General features: G+C 40.7%; 1 protein-coding gene across 1 annotated transcript; it reads right to left on the bottom strand.

Annotated features, from left to right (window-relative positions):
- Positions 1-16,084: 16,084 nt before the first annotated feature.
- LOC112909748 (olfactory receptor 7G2-like) lies at positions 16,085-17,023 on the bottom strand. Its single transcript, XM_025985793.2, has one exon. It carries the CDS (start codon positions 17,021-17,023, stop codon positions 16,085-16,087), a length of 939 nt encoding a protein of 312 aa, XP_025841578.2.
- Between the last annotated feature and the right edge of the window lie 1,056 nt (positions 17,024-18,079).

The following is an 18,079-nucleotide window of genomic DNA, read 5'->3' as shown; positions in this document are numbered from 1 at the left end:
CAGTATGTTGATAGATCCTGTTAGGTTTTTTGTTTTTTAAAAGATTTTATTTATTTGTGAGAGACAGAGAGAGAGAGAGAGGCAGAGACATAGGCAGAGGGAGAATCAGGTTCCATGCAGGAAGCCCGATGTTGGACTTGATCCTAGGACTCTGGGATCACACCCTGAGCCAAAGGTAGAGGCTCAACTGCTGAGCCACCCAGGCATTCCTTTTTGTTTTTTTTTTTTTTTTAATCCATTCTGATACCCTATGTCTTTTGATTATTTAGTCCATTTACATTTAGGGAGATTATTCAAAGATATGAATTTAGTGCTATGTGTTACCTGTAGAATTGGTGTTTCTGATGATGTTCCCTGGTCCTTTCTAGTCTTTTTTTGCTTTTGGTCTTTTTTTCCTCCCACTTAAAGAGTCCCCCTTAATATTTCTTGAAGGGCTGGTGTAGTGTTTATGAACTCCTTTAAGTTTTGTTGTGTGGGAAACTCTATCTCTCCTATTCTGAATGACAGCCTTGGCAGATAGAGTATTCCTGACTGCATATTTTCCCCATTCAGCACATTGAATATATCCTGTCACTGTCTTTGGCCTCTGAAGTTTCTGTGGCTGTATCTGCTGCAAACCTGATCTGTCTTTCCTTGTTGGTTAAAGACTTTTTTTTTTCCTTGCTGCTTTCAGGATCTTTCCTTGTTATGTATTTTGTGAATTTGATTATGATATGCCTTGGTGATGGTTGGCTTTTGTTGATTTTAACAAGAGTTCTCTGTGCTTCTTGGATTCTGATATCTGTGTCTTTCCTCAGATAAAGGAAGTTTCAAGCTATAATTTGTTTGCTTAAGCCTTCTGCCCCTTTTCTTTCTTTTATTTTCTAGGACTCCTATGATACAACGTTATTACATTTTAATATGTTACTGAGTTCCCTAAGTCTACCTTCATGATCCATTACCTTCTTTTCCTTCTTCTTTTCAACTTCATTATTTCCCATAATTTTATCTTCTATATCACTGATTCATTGTTCTGCTTTTTCCATCCTCCTTTTAATGGTCTTCATTTGTCTTTGCATCTCGGTTATAGCATTTTAAATTTTGGCTGGACTAGATTTTAATTCTTTCATCTCTGCAGTAAGGGATTCTCTGGTGTCTTCTATGCTTTTTTCAAGGCCAACTAGTATCTTTATAATTGTTGTAAATTCTAGTTCAGACATCTTATTTATATCTGTATTGATTAAATCCTTGACCATGAGTTCTTTTTCTTGTTCTTTCTTTTGGGGTGAATGTCTCCATCTTGTCCTTTTTTCCAGATAATAATAATAATAATAATAATAATAATAATACCCTAGATCTTGGATGTGTTTTGGTCTGCTTCTTAAAAGAAGCTAGATTCAAAAATTTTTAAAAAAGTAATAAAATGAAATAAAAAACAAAAAAATATATATAAATGAAAAACTAAAACAATAATAAAAATAAAGGAATTTAAAAATAAGGGAAAAATGATAGAATAGTAATAAAACATTAAAAATAAAACTAAAAAGGAAGGCAGATCCTATTTCCTTTTTTTTTTTTTAAGATTTTATTTATTTATTCATGAAAGACACACACACAGAGAAAGGCACAGAGACAGGCAGAGGGAGAAACAGGATCCATGCAGGGAGCTTGAGGTGGGACTTGATCCCGGGTCTCCAGGATCACACCCTGGGCTGCAGGAAGCACCAATCCGCTGAGCCACCCAGGGCTGCCCAGATCCTATTTCCCATAGAGCTGGAACTTTCCAGCATCTATGATCAGTAGACTTGGTGCAGTAGACTTGGTACATGTTTGTGCTGGTCTTCTGGGGAGAGGCATGCTGCTCTGATTCTCAGGTGGACAAGCCCTAGTGGAGAAGCACTTCCAGGGCTCAGGGAGGTGGAGTTTAGTGTAAGTGGCTCTGGGCTCCACTAGGGGGAACCGTGTTGCTTCCTGAAGTCTTTCAGCACTGTTGGGCTGGATAAAAATGGCTGTCCCCACTCTCTAGCCCCAGAGCTGAGAGTTCACATCCCCCACTCTTCAGGAAGCCCTCACAGAAAACCAGTCAATCATCCTTCTTGTGTCTCTGGTTCTGTCAGATGCCTGTCTTCACCCTGTCTGTATCCCAGCTGTTTTATCTCAGATGCATGGCTGAGTTTTAAAACTCCAAATTTTAGAGACTCCCATGATGCAGACCCACGATGATCCTCTAAGAGAAGGTCTTGCCACACACTTTTGCTGTTTGCCAGACCATGCCAGGAAAGCAGTTGCATGACTGTACAGCGGCTGAGTTTATGACAAGACAGAACAGAGAGTTGGCACCCAGGCTTGCTGCCCTTGGCTGGAGTTCCTGCTCCTATGCTTGAGAACAGTGAAGCATGTGGGTGCTACCCATTCTTCTTGTGACCCAGGGGATCTTCAGACCATGCTGTCCATGCCTGGGCCTTCTCCACTTGAGTCCCAGGCATAATCCTGGTGGTGGTAGACTTCTAAAATTTCAGATTTTGCACTCCACTGCTTGTAATTCTTTCTGTAAGCAGGGGTCCCTCCCAACGGCAGTAAACACAGTTATATCTCCCCCAGATCAACTCTCCCACCTTCCAAAAGATGGTTGCTTTTCTACTTGTAGACATATGATTTTGTCCTCTCAGATTGATTTCTTAGGTGTTCAGAATGAGTTGATAACTATCTAGCTATATTGAAAGAGGAGGTAAGCTTAGGGTTCCCCCATTCCTTTGCCATCTTAATTCCTCCTCCTATGCTCTTTTAATATTCATGTCATATTTCTCAGGCTTAAGAATATATAAGAAACTTACAAAGTACTTATTTATAAACTCACATTTTGGATGCTTCCCCAGTGAATCAAAGTCAGTAGTTCTCAAAGTCAGCATTTCAAAAATCTGCAGTGTGAACAAGGGCCTCCAGTGATTCATCTCTGCAGGTGTTCTGTGGATGTTGGCACTAGAACACACCAGGGCAGCAGGGAGCTGTTCCCCAGTTGTGGTGATGACATAATACTTCCTCTCCTCACAACGAATGCTACTCCTTTAGTTTCCTGGGAGACCTCTGTCATTCTCCCCTAATACACACATCCAGAAAAAAAAATACTTCTAGGGGCAGCCTGGGTGGCTCTGATTGATTAAGCGTCTGCCTTTGGCTCAGGTCATGAGCCAAATGATCATGATCCCTGGGTCCTGGGATCAAGCCCTCCATTGGGCTCCTTGTTCAGCAGGGAGTCTGCTTCTCCCTCTCCCTCCACCTCTCCCCCTGCTTGTGCTCTCTTTCTCTCAAATAAATAAAATCTTAAAAAAACTTATGAATATAGGCAACATATGAAAAACTATGATATTAGTTAAGTGTTGTTGAGTCCCACAATATGTCAGGCATTGTATTAAGTGCTTGTTATGATTATGACAGTTGACTGCCCGACAAGAATTAACTCTAGACGGTCAGTCTAAAAGCTTCCATATTATTTCTCCCATGCAAGTAATTAGATTAAGAAGGAGCATATGATCTTCTTAGTGATGAGCATATGATCTTCTTCTTGGTGATGAGATTTTAAGGGGATATCTTCTGGATGATGCCATGGAAAGGTCAATTTTCAAATGGCCCAGGGAAAGAAAGTCAGTTTCCTGTCCCTGGGTATCACAACCAAGTATGACACCTGTGTCTGCTGCTACCACCGGCCCTAGAATGAAGCCACCTTATGGAGAACTAAATGAATCTCTATTCTCTCTTTCATTGAGAATATTAGAGAATATTCATTGAGAATATTAGAGAATATATTAGAGAAAGTATTAGAGAAAACCCTTCTTCTTCTTCTTCTTCTTCTTCTTCTTCTTCTTCTTCTTCTTCTTCTTCTTCTTCTTCTTCTTCTTCTCCTTCTTCTTCTTTCTCCCCTTTTCTTCCCCTTCTGCTCTGCCATGAACAATAGCATCTAGCATGTTTCTCTCCTAGGGTAGAACTGGTGAGTTGGGTCAAGCTGAGGAAAGAGGAAAGTAAGAGAATATCCTTGCTGTGATCATTGCAAATTTCAGGGATGAGTTTTTGTGCTGAAGCTCCCTCTAGGAATCTTGGTCTTGTGCAGGGGAAAGGAAGGGAATATTAATATACCAATATTTATTTGACATGGCCGTAAAGCAATTAAAATAAATATTAAAAAATTAGATCTTATGAATCAATATAAGCAATGAAAACAAGAGATAAAATTGTTCATATAAAATAAGTATTTACACATAAATTATCACATATACACACAGAGTATGAAAGCATGCTTGAGGAATACCATTACATTAGTGCTGCCTTTGTTAGGGGAACTAAGGGAAACATAAAAAGAGTGCCTTCTGTATTTGTATTATTTTGTTAATTAAAAATTTAGGCATGAGATGATACAATAGAATACCATCATTTGTTAACTCTGGGAATGGGTAAATGGTAGCATATTAAATTTATTATTATAATATCTATGCTGTTCTTATAATTTAAAATATATGATAGTTTTATGAAGATGAGAAAGTAACATTCTGTCTGTCTGGGTCTAAACTTCCTTCTTCTAAGTCTTCATAGCCAGGCTATATAGATAATACCAAAGTTCTTCTATACAGTGTATGGGGGGTTACAATGAAGCTGACTAGTATCTCCCCCTTCCATCACCAAAGGATGCAAGTAAATGTCAGAGAATTTTATAATAGTCATCATGTTTGTGAAGAGGAAGATTTTAAGATCAAGAGCAAAGTGGTTCCTGCCATTAGACAGAACAGAAAACTAGCACAATCAGAGCTGCATCGGCATTGTGGAGGTACAAAGTAACGTCAAGATGATGACATTAAGGCAAGAGTCCCATTGAGGTCTTAGTACTGATTGTCTTGGGCATAGTTCCATCTCATGACTATGCAGGGAAGCAGCACCAGTAAACATCTTCCCTCTGTCCAAAGCATTGTCTAAGGGACTTTCTGTTACCTGGCTGGCATCATTGCAGGATGATACTGACATCATCCCCGGATATTGAATGATTGAGACAGAAGGTCTGTCTCTGAGAAGGGCAGAGGGACTGAGTGAAGCCCCACGTTTCTAGGCAAGTAGGATCATCACTGGGAGGTGGCCCACACTGGGCAGAGCTGTTAAGATAGGTGGTCATAGACAGATTATTTGCAATTTCTACATCCTTGAGGGTTCAATATCCAAAGCTCCTCATTAGACAAACATTTTATTATTATTTGGATCCCAGGACAGTGTAAATCCCTAAAGACCAAAGCTATAGAAGAGAGGAATTCAGGATGGTTGATCCCTGACCCTCAGAGGCCACACACATGCCACATGGTTCTCCCCACCTGCTCATGCTCACCTCCATTTCACATACCTAACACATGTGGACACACCATCTTTCTCTTTGGATTCCACTCTTCAGGTTTTAGATATAAGCAACAGCATCTCTATCTAATTAGTGATATCAGGAAACCAGATTCTAACTTTAAGTGTGAAAACACAGTTTATATATGTGAGTTTAAAAATATATATTTATAAATACAGCTAAGCTATGTAAAAATGCAAACAACTAGTTTTTTTCTGAGAGTCATTTAAGTGTTTCCTGGACATCAATTTTCATTCTGTAGAGTTAATACTGCAGATTTTAATCTGTAATCTCTAAACAATTCTGACTGTGATCAATATAGACGAGACTTTAGAATTTCATAAACACCATTTCCAATTTTATCACAATGGGTTCAGTGTACATATTTCTTCACATTAATCGGTCATGCATTGAAATTATGACACTTTAAAAAAATAGATTAATGAGAAATTACAATGTCATGGACAAGGCAACAGTGTGCTGGTTCATCCATACTCTCAGTAGAATGAGTGAGATTGCAGCCATAATTTAGCAGGTAAAGATGGTGCTCTGTGTTAATACTTAATTACAGAGAGGAGGAGGGGCAAGATGGCGGAGGAGTAGGGTCTCCAAGTCACTTGTCCTCAACAAATTACCTAGAAAACATTCAAATCATCCTGAAAATCTACGAATTCAGCCTGAGATTTAAAGAGAGACCAGCTGGAACGCTACAGTGAGAAGAGTTCGCGCTTCTATCAAGGTAGGAAGACGGGGAAAAAGAAATAAAGACACAAAAGACCTCCAAGGGGGAGGGGCCCCGCGAGGAGCCGGGCTGAGGCCGGGGCGAGTGTCCCCAGGACAGGAGAGCCCCGTCCCGGAGGAGCAGGAGCTGCACCGACCTTCCCGGGTGGAAAGGCCTCCCGGGGAATTGGAGCAGGATCCCCAGAAAGGCGGGGATGCCCTCGGGCTCCCTGGGACAGTAACAGAGGAACTGCGCCCCGGAGAGTGCGCCGAGCTCCCTAAGGGCTGCAGCGCTCGGCGGGGCCCGGAGCAGCTCGGAGGGGCTCGGGCGGCAGCTCCGCGGAGGGGGCTGCGCGGCTCCGGGAACAGCTCAGCGGCGGCGGCTCGGGCGGAGGAAGAAGCTCCGCGGAGGGGGCGGCGCAGCTCCGGGAACAGCTCGGAGGGGCTCGGGCGGAGGAAGAAGCTCCGCGGAGGGGGCGGCGCAGCTCCGGGAACAGCTCGGCAGCGGCGGCTCGGGCGGAGGAAGAAGCTCAGCCCGGAGGGGGCGGCGCGACTCCGGGAACAGCTCGGAGGGGCTCGGGCGGCGGCTCCGCGGAGGAGGCTGCACCGCCGGGAGCGCAGGCACCGGAGCACAGGGCGCCGGGACACAGCCCAGGATCCGGCCTCCCCCGGGACAGGCAGAGGCCGGGAGGGCCCAGGACAGCGAGGACGCTCCTGCCTGGAACTGAGCAGATCAGCGGCCCCGCCTGGGAGCCTCCAGGCCCTGCAGACGGAGAGCCCCGGAGCTACTGCGGGGGCTGAATCCAGGGTCCCAGAGCTGCCCCCGCCACTGTGGCTTCCTCCCGGGGCCTCACGGGGTGAACAACCCCCACTGAGCCCTGCACCAGGCAGGGGCAGAGCAGCTCCCCCAAGTGCTAACACCTGAGAATCAGCACAGCAGGCCCCTCCCCCAGAAGACCAGCTAGAGGGACCGGTTCCAAGGGAAGTCAAGGGACTTAAAGAACACAGAATCGGAAGATACTCCCCCGTGTTTTTTTTTGTTTTGTTTTTTTTGTTGTGTTTTGTTTTGTGCTTTTTTTTTTTTCTTTTCTCTCTTTCTTCTTGATTTCTGATTGCGTCCCCCACCCCCCCCTTTTTTTTCTTTTTTCTCCTTTCTTTCTTTTTCTTCTCTTTTCCCCCCCTTTTTTTTCTTCTTTCTCTTTTTTCTTTTTCTCTTTTCTTTCCTTCTCTCTCTTTTTCTCCTTTTCCCAATACAACTTGTTTTTGGCCACTCTGCACTGAGCAAAATGACTAGAAGGAAAACCTCACCTCAAAAAAAAAGAATCAGAAACAGCCCTCTCTCCCACAGAGTTACAAAATATGGATTACAATTCAATGTCAGAAAGCCAATTCAGAAGCACTATTATACAGCTACTGGTGGCTCTAGAAAAAACCATAAAGGACTCAAGAGACTTCATGACTGCAGAATTGAGATCCAATCAGGCAGAAATTAAAAATCAATTAAATGAGATACAATCCAAGCTAGAAGTCCTAACGACGAGGCTTGACGAGGTGGAAGAACGAGTGAGTGACATAGAAGACAAGCTGATGGCAAAGAGGGAAACTGAGGAAAAAAGAGACAGGCAATTAAAAGACCATGAGGATAGATTAAGGGAAATAAATGACAGCCTGAGGAGGAAAAACCTACGTTTAATTGGGGTTCCCGAGGGCGCCGAAAGGGACAGAGGGCCAGAATATGTATTTGAACAAATCCTAGCTGAAAACTTTCCGAATCTGGGAAGGGAAAGAGGCATTCAGATCCAGGAAATAGAGAGATCCCCCCCTAAAATCAACAAAACCCGATCAACACCTCGACATTTAATAGTGAAGCTTGCAAATTCCAAAGATAGGAGAAGATCCTTAAAGCAGCAAGAGAAAAAAAGTCCCTGACTTTTATGGGGAGGAATATTAGGGTAACAGCAGACCTCTCCACAGAGACCTGGCAGGCCAGAAAGGGCTGGCAGGATATATTCAGGGTCCTAAATGAGAAGAACACGCAACCAAGAATACTCTATCCAGCAAGGCTTTCATTCAAAATGGAAGGAGAGATAAAGAGCTTCCAAGACAGGCAGGAACTGAAAGAATATGTAACCTCCAAACCAGCTCTGCAAGAAATTTTAAGGGGGACTCTTAAAACTCCCCTTTAAGAAGAAGTTCAGTGGAACAATCCACAAAAACAAGGACTGAATAGATATGATGACACTAAACTCATATCTATCAATAGTAACTCTGAACGTGAATGGGCTTAATGACCCCATCAAAAGGCGCAGGGTTTCAGACTGGATTAAAAAGCAGGACCCATCTATTTGCTGTCTACAAGAGACTCATTTTAGACAGAAGGACACCTACAACCTGAAAATAAAAGGTTGGAGAACCATTTACCATTCAAATGGTCCTCAAAAGAAAGCAGGGGTAGCCATCCTTATATCAGATAAATTAAAATTTACCCTGAAGACTATAGTGAGAGATGAAGAGGGACACTATCTCATACTCAAAGGATCTATCCAACAAGAAGACTTAACAATTCTCAATATATATGCCCCAAATGTGGGAGCTGCCAAATATTTAAACCAATTAATAACCAAACTGAAGAAATACTTTGATAATAATACACTTATACTTGGTGATTTCAATCTAGCTCTTTCTATACTAGATAGGTCTTCTAAGCACAACATATCCAAAGAAACGAGAGCTTTAAATAATACACTGGACCAGATGGATTTCACAGATATCTACAGAACTTTACATCCAAACTCAACTGAATACACATTCTTCTCAAGTGCACATGGAACTTTCTCCAGAATAGACCACATACTGGGTCACAAATCGGGTCTGAACCGATACCAAAAGATCGGGATAGTCCCCTGTATATTCTCAGACCATAATGCCTTGAAATTAGAACTTAATCACAACAAGAAGTTTGGAAGGACCACAAACAGATGGAGGTTAAGGACCATCCTGCTAAAAGATGAAAAGGTCAACCAGGAAATTAAGGAAGAATTGAGAAGATTCATGGAAACTAATGAGAATGAAGATACAACCGTTCAAAATCTTTGGGACGCAGCAAAAGCAGTCCTGAGGGGGAAATACATCGCAATACAAGCATCCATTCAAAAACTGGAAAGAACTCAAATTCAAAAGCTCACCTTACACATAAAGGAACTAGAGAAAAAGCAACAAACGGACCCCACCCCCAGCAGAAGAAGACTGTTAATTAAAATTCGAGCAGAACTAAATGATATCGAGACCAAAAGAACTGTGGAACAGATCAACAGAACCAGGAGTTGGTTCTTTGAAAGAATTAATAAGATAGATAAACCATTAGCCAACCTTATTAAAAAGAAGAGAGAGAAGACTCAAATTAATAAAATCATGAATGAGAAAGGAGAGATCACTACCAACACCAAGGAAATACAAACGATTCTAAAAACATATTATGAACAGCTGTATGCCAATAAATTAGGAAATCTAGAAGAAATGGATGCATTCCTGGAAAGCCACAAACTACCAAAACTGGAGCAGGAAGAAATAGAAAACCTGAACAGGCCAATAACCAGGGAGGAAATTGAAGCAGTCATCAAAAACCTCCCGAGACACAAGACTCCAGGGCCAGATGGCTTCCCAGGGGAATTCTATCAAACGTTTAAAGAAGAAATCATACCTATTCTACTAAAGCTGTTTGGAAAGATAGAAAGAGATGGAGTACTGCCAAATTCGTTCTATGAGGCCAGCATCACCTTAATTCCGAAACCAGACAAAGACCCCACCAAAAAGGAGAATTACAGACCAATATCCCTGATGAACATGGATGCAAAAATTCTCAACAAGATACTAGCCAATAGGATCCAACAACACATTAAGAAAATTATTCACCATGACCAAGTAGGATTTATCCCTGGGACACAAGGCTGGTTCAACACTCGTAAAACCATCAATGTGATTCATCATATCAGCAAGAGAAAAACCAAGAACCATATGATCCTCTCATTGGATGCAGAGAAAGCATTTGACAAAATACAGCATCCATTCCTGATCAAAACACTTCAGAGTGTTGGGATAGAGGGAACTTTCCTCGACATCTTAAAAGCCATTTACGAAAAGCCCACAGCAAATATCATTCTCAATGGGGAAGCACTGGGAGCCTTTCCCCTAAGATCAGGAACAAGACAGGGATGTCCACTCTCACCACTGCTGTTCAACATAGTTCTGGAAGTCCTCGCCTCAGCAATCAGACAACAAAAAGACATTAAAGGCATTCAAATTGGCAAAGAAGAAGTCAAACTCTCCCTCTTCGCTGATGACATGATACTCTACATAGAAAACCCAAAAGCCTCCACCCCAAGATTGCTAGAACTCATACAGCAATTTGGTAGCGTGGCAGGATACAAAATCAATGCCCAGAAATCAATGGCATTTCTATACACTAACAATGAGACTGAAGAAAGAGAAATTAAGGAGTCAATCCCATTTACAATTGCACCCAAAAGCATAAGATACCTAGGAATAAACCTTACCAAGGAGGTGAAGGATCTATACCCTAAAAACTATAGAACACTTCTGAAAGAAATTGAGGAAGACACAAAGAGATGGAAAAATATTCCATGCTCATGGATTGGCAGAATTAATATTGTGAAAATGTCAATGTTACCCAGGGCAATTTACACATTTAATGCAATCCCTATCAAAATACCATGGACTTTCTTCAGAGAGTTAGAACAAATTATTTTAAGATTTGTGTGGAATCAGAAAAGACCCCAAATAGCCAGGGGAATTTTAAAAAAGAAAACCATAGCTGGGGGCATCACAATGCCAGATTTCAGGTTGTACTACAAAGCTGTGGTCATCAAGACAGTGTGGTACTGGCACAAAAATAGACACATAGATCAATGGAACAGAATAGAGAACCCAGAAGTGGACCCTGAAATGTATGGTCATCTAATATTCGATAAAGGAGGAAAGACTATCCATTGGAAGAAAGACAGTCTCTTCAATAAATGGTGTTGGGAAAATTGGACATCCACATGCAGAAGAATGAAACTGGACCGCTCTCTTTCACCATACACAAAGATAAACTCAAAATGGATGAGAGATCTAAATGTGAGACAAGAGTCCATCAAAATCCTAGAGGAGAACACAGGCAACACCCTTTTTGAACTTGGCCACAGTAACTTCTTGCAAGATACATCCACAAAGGCAAAAGAAACAAAAGCAAAAATGAACTATTGGGACTTCATCAAGATAAGAAGCTTTTGCACAGCAAAGGATACAGTCAAAAAAACTAAAAGACAACCTACAGAATGGGAGAGGATATTTGCAAACGACATATCAGATAAAGGGCTAGTTTCCAAAATCTATAAAGAACTTATTAAACTCAACACCAAAGAAACAAACAATCCAATCATGAAATGGGCAAAAGACATGAAGAGAAATCTCACAGAGGAAGACATGGACATGGCCAACATGCACATGAGAAAATGCTCTGCATCACTTGCCATCAGGGAAATACAAATCAAAACCACAATGAGATACCACCTCACACCAGTGAGAATGGGGAAAATTAACAAGGCAGGAAACAACAAATGTTGGAGAGGATGCGGAGAAAAGGGAACCCTCTTACACTGTTGGTGGGAATGTGAACTGGTGCAGCCACTCTGGAAAACTGTGTGGAGGTTCCTCAAAGAGTTAAAAATAGACCTGCCCTACGACCCAGCAATTGCACTGTTGGGGATTTACCCCAAAGATTCAGATGCAACGAAACGTCGGGACACCTGCACCCCGATGTTTCTATCAGCAATGGCCACAATAGCCAAACTGTGGAAGGAGCCTCGGTGTCCATCGAAAGATGAATGGATAAAGAAGATGTGGTTTATATATACAATGGAATATTACTCAGCGATTAGAAACGACAAATACCCACCATTTGCTTCAACGTGGATGGAACTGGAGGGTATTATGCTGAGTGAAATAAGTCAATCGGAGAAGGACAAGCAGTGTATGTTCTCATTCATTTGGGGAATATAAATAATAGTGAAAGGGAATATAAAGGAAGGGAGAAGAAATGTTGGGAAATATCAGGAAGGGAGACAGAACATAAAGACTCCTAACTCGGGGAAACGAACTAGGGGTGGTGGAAGGGGGGAGGAGGGCGGGTGTTGGAGGGGAATGGGTGATGGGCACTGAGGTGGACACTTGACGGGATGAGCACTGGGTGTTATTCTGTATGTTGGTAAATTGAACACCAATAAAAATTAATTTAAAAAAATAAATAAATTAAAAAAAATACTTAATTACAAATTTTCATTATTTAATGAATTTATAATTTTTACACACTTATCAATTTATTTTTGCCACACGTTAACTCTTTATGTATAACTTCATTTTAAAAGATTTTAAAAAAATAAAAGATTTTATTTATTTATTTATTTGAGAGAGAGAGTGCACAAGTGGAAGGAGGAGGAGGAGCAGAGGAAGAGGAGAAGCAGACTCCTCACTCAGGGGGAGCCTGATGTGAGGCTCAATCACAGGACCCTGGGATCATGACCTGAGCCAAAGGCAGACGCTTGACTAATGAGCCACCCAGGTGCCCCTATGACTTCATCTTTTAATTAGTGGAATTTTATGGTAGTATTTGAAACCGACATGAGACAAGATGGCATTTGAATGTCATCCTTTCATTTCAACACATTAAATAATAAGTACATATATAAATTCATAGGTGGTCTCATAAAACAAGACAAATTTTTCCATGTGCTATAAAAATAACTCACACATAATGGGTGAGGGCACTGAAGCCTAGAGGCTCTATGGAATCACCTCCATAAGGAAGAAGTTAACTCTCTCCAGGTAATGAGCATCCTGGAAGTTAAATGTCCTAGAAGAGATTAGTGCTTGAAGTCAAAGACAAAAATGGAGCTTTAGTTTTCGAGCAATGTGGGTGAACACAAAAGTTATGGACACTGCCTGGACCCAACCATAAATATGGATTTGGAACAACTGAAGGTTTCAGAAAATGCCCACTATCTCAATCCGAGTTACCTATTCACTTGGAGACTGGGTTTGTGATATTCACAATATAGAAAAAGCAATCCTCAAATTTGTATGGAGTCTCAAAAGACCCCAAGGAGCCAAAGCAGTCCCGAGTAAAAGAACAAAGTTGGAGGTATCACACTTCCTTGCTTTAGACTATGATGCAAAACTAGAGTAATCAAAATAGTATGATACTGTCATAAAAATAGACACTGGGACCCATGAAACATAACCAAGATGCCAGAAATAAACTTCAGTGTATATGGCCAACTAGTATTTGACAAAGGAGATCCATATTCAATGGGTAAGGACAATCTCTTCAATAATGGTGTCAAGAAAAATGGATAAACACATGCAGTGAAATGCAAGTAGACCTCTACCTTATACTACTTACAAAAATTAACTCAAAATGCATTAAAGGCTTAAACAAAAGACATGAAATCATAAAACTTCTCGGATGAAAATTTAGGGAAAAACACTTTGACATTGGTCTTGGCAACAGTTTTTTGGATAGACACCAGAACAAAGACTAAAATCAACAAATGAGACTACATCAAATCAAAGGCTTTGCACTACATCTGAGACTAATTATGTGCCATATGTTGGCTAATTGAATTTAAATTAAAAAAAAAAAGCTTTCACAAGGAGTAAAGCATCAACAAAATGAAAATACAACCTATTGAATGTGAGAAAATATTTGCAAATCGTACATGTGATAAGGGGTTAATATCCCAAACATATAAAGAACTCATACAATTCCTTAGCCAAAAACTAAACAACCCAATTAAAGAGTGAACAGAGGAACTGAATGGACATTTTTCCAGAGAAGATATATGGGTAGTTAACAGACACATGAAACAGTGCTTGACATCACTTATCATCAGGAAAATGCAAATCAAAACCAGAATGTCACCTCGCACTGGTTAGAATGGGTCACATCAAAAAGAGAAAATATAATGTGTTAGCAAGGGTGTGGAATAAAAGGAACCCTCGTGCACTGTTAGTGGGGATGTAAATTGCTACGACTCCTGTGGAAAACAGTATAGAGGTTCCTTAAAAAATTAAAAATAGAGCTACCATATGATCTAGCAATTCCACTTCTTGATACATAGCTAAAGGAATTAAAATCGGGATCTTATGGAGATATCTGCATTCCCATGTTCATTGCAGCACTATTCACAATAGCCAAGTTAGGAAAACAACCTAAGTATCAACAGATGAATGGATAAAGATGTGGTATATATACAACACAGTATTATTCAGCCTTGAAAAAGTGGTAAATCCTGCCTTTTGTGACAACTTGGATGGATCTTGAGGGAATTATACTAAGTAAAATAAGTCAGAGAAAGACAAATACTGCATAATATCACTTATGTGTGGAAAATCTGAAAAAGTTAAATTCACAGAAACAGAGACTAGAATGGTGGCTACCAGGGGCTGGGCAGTGGGGAAAATGGAGAGATTTTGGTCAAAGGGTATAAACTTGCTGTTATAAGATTTAAAAATTTTGGGGATCTAATATAGATCATGATAATTATAGCTAATAGTACTATATTATATACTTAAGTATTGATAAGAGAGTAGAGTCTTAAATATTCTCACCACAGAAGAAATGACAATTAAATAATGGGATGGAAGTTTTATCCATGTAATGGTGATAATCATTTCGCAATACATAAATGCATCAAATCAGCACATTGTACGCCTGAATCTTACAGAATGTTATATACAACTATATCTCAATAAATCTGGAAAAAAATGACCAAATACTGAAAATTAAATACTGGCTGCATAAATCCAATTTATGTCACCATGGTTACATTATCTCTACATTTTTGGGATCATTTCCACTTCTGTCTCTTATAAGGATACATATGATTATATTTAGAAGCTACCCAGATAATAGGGTGGATAAGTTCACCTTCTACAAAGACTCCAAGTAAGTACAATTCATCCTTCTATCATAAAATATTAATAAGTTATGGGACTAGAATGTGGAAAAATTCTTTTGAGGACCACCATACAACCATTTATAGCTGGGGTTCCAGTTGACTCTTGTAACTGACTCTGTGGAAAATTCTATAATCATCTGACTCAAGGAAGGACAGTCAGAGTTCTGTTTCTGGGAATCATGTTCAAGTATGACATCTCCATCTGGTGCCACTACCTGATGGCCCTGAGGAAAGCCAGCCATAGGCCCATACAATCCATGAAGGACTGAATGAATCTACCTGTTTGTATACATTCCCTGCCTCTAAGTGCTTGTAATGAAAGATAACTCTCTTTATTGTTAGCAATATTAGAGTTAGGGATTTTTTTTCTTATTGTAACTGGAAGTTTCCTCAACTGGGAAAGTTCAAATATTTCACAATCATCTCAAACCACTGAGATAACTTAATTATACAAATTTCGTAGATAATAGAATGAGATAAGTAGATGCTAAAGTCCTCAGCAGGATAGAGTTTACAGTGAACAAATTAATTACTAAATAAGTATATAAAAGGTAAACTCCCCTTCTCCATTACAGGTCTAACTCCAGAGTGTTACTGGCATGGCCCTACCCTGAAATCAGGTGGAAGCTAGTCTCTAGCTATGACCACAGTCTTGTTTCAATACTTTCCCTATCCTACGTACTTTCTGCAATATTCCTTCTGAGAGTGATCCCCTCCAAAAAAATCACTATAAAAAGAACACTTGCCTCAAGCTCTGCTTCTGTATAGAACCTGAGCAAAGAAACTGAATTTAGAGAATTGAAATCATGTGTCAAACATCATAAGACCAGACAAAAAAATAAAAGTATGTTTCAACCCCAAGTTAAAATTAACTTGGGCATTCTGTTGCCTGGCTGGTTTAGAGGTATTCAGTGATGGAAAAATTAAGCATTATGGCACATCCAGGATTCCTATCACTTTGCCTCTTTCTAGAAACCCAAGTCCAAAGTAGATGGCATAATCACAGCAAAGAAGGCATCCCACTGATGAGCTTTCTCAAGGCTCCTTTCATGTCCCTGTTCCGTAGGCTATAGATAAAGGGGTTCATCATTTGAGGAACCACAACATACATCACTGAAGCCACTGCAGTCTTCTTGGAAGAGTCACTAACTACAGAACTAATGTACACTCCAACAACTGTCCCATAGAACAAGGACACAACTGACAGGTGAGACCCACAGGTGGAAAAAGCTTTGAGCTTTCCCCCTGCTGATGGCATTCTCAAAACAGAGGAAATGATTTGAGTATAAGAGAAAATGATCCCAGAGAGAGGAATACCACCAAATAGGCTAGCCACAAAATAAATCAGTATGTTATTGACGAGGGTGTCAGAACAGGCGAGCTTGATGACCTGAGCAAGTTCACAGAAGAAATGAGGAATTTCCAAGTCCTTGCAGAAGGAGAGTCGTAGCACCATTAGACTGTGGAGCAGGGCAACCACAAAGCTAAAGAACAGTGAGAGCAGAATCAGCAGAACACAGAGTTGGGGGTTCATGATAACAGTGTATCTCAAGGGGTGACAAATGGCCACATAGCGGTCATAAGCCATTGCTGCAAGGAGAAAATTTTCAAAACCACCAAAAGCCAGGACAAATCCAACCTGGGTAAGGCAGCCTGTGTAAGTGATGCTCTGATCCTGTGCTTGGATGTTCACCAGCATCTTTGGGATGGTGGTTGTGCTTAAACAGATGTCAGTAAAAGACAGATTGGAGAGGAAGAAGTACATGGGGGTGTGGAGGTGAGAGTCAGAACTGATGACCAAGATGATGAGCAGATTTCCCAGGATAGTGACCAGGTACATGGACAGAAACAGGTAGAATAGGAAAGGCTGCAGTTCTGGATCATCTGTCAATCCCAGAAGAAGAAATTCTGAAACATCTGTGTGATTTCTGGGTTCCATGTTGTTGATGAATCTGAGGGGGAAAAACGAGGTAAAAATAAAATAAAATGAATGGTCCTTGGAGGAGCAACAGCAGCATCACCTGGAAACTATTTAGAAACGCAAATTCTTGGTGCTGCTCCAGGTACACTGCTGATAAACTCTGACGTAATGACCAGTAATCTTAAATTTTAACAAACCCTCCAGATAAGTCTGACACATGCTGAAGTTTGAGAGCCAGAGCTTAAGTAAAAAGAAATAAAATTTTATGTATATGGTGAAGCAAAGAGAGTATTCAAATCTTTCCCTCTGCTAATTTCTTCCTCCATCATCATCATATCTTACTTTTCTTTTCTCCACTCAAATTTGTGGCTCAGATTTTTATTGATCACCAGTTCTTTTTCACACATTGTGCCAAGTACTGAGACGAGACAAAGAATAAACCATGGCATTTCCTTCAGAAATATTGCTTGTCTCAAACAGAAAGATGAGAATGAAATTATCCAATTTCTGTTGTAGAGCATGGTGCCCAACCCTTGGTGTGCCTCAGAATCAGCTGATGTACTTGTCAAATTACAGATGAGTTGGATCATACTGTTACTCCATTTATCTATTGGGAAATTGAGGTGGGGTGGAGAACATAGTGCCTGGAAAGGACAAGGTGTGAACTCAAGTGGTTTAACTGCTGAGTTGACTTTCTAGACCAATCATTGCTATACAGAATTAGCATTCCTAAACCGACACTCAGATTTCATAACAGTTCCTTTATTTTTTAAAAAAAGATTTTATTTATTTATTCATGAGAGACACAGAGAGAGAGGCAGAGACACAGACAGAGGAAGAAGCAGGCTCCATGCCGGGAGCCTGATGTGGGACTTGAACTCCAGACCCGGGATCATGACCTGAGCTAAAGGCAGACGCTCAACCACTGAGCCACCCAAGCATCCCTATAACAGTTCCTTTAAAATCTTAATGTATTCACCTTGAACAATGCCCCAAATCTTTTCCCTTGTCTACAGTATTTGTCCACCCCTACCCATGAAGTTCTGTGTAGCAGATGCTTGACATCTCCAAGCA

This window comes from Vulpes vulpes, chromosome 9, assembly GCF_048418805.1.
Source record: "Vulpes vulpes isolate BD-2025 chromosome 9, VulVul3, whole genome shotgun sequence".
In the NCBI taxonomy this organism is placed as follows: domain Eukaryota; kingdom Metazoa; phylum Chordata; class Mammalia; order Carnivora; family Canidae; genus Vulpes; species Vulpes vulpes.
The sequence above is the reverse complement of the archived record's forward strand: the minus strand, read 5'-3'. Positions and strand labels throughout refer to the sequence as shown.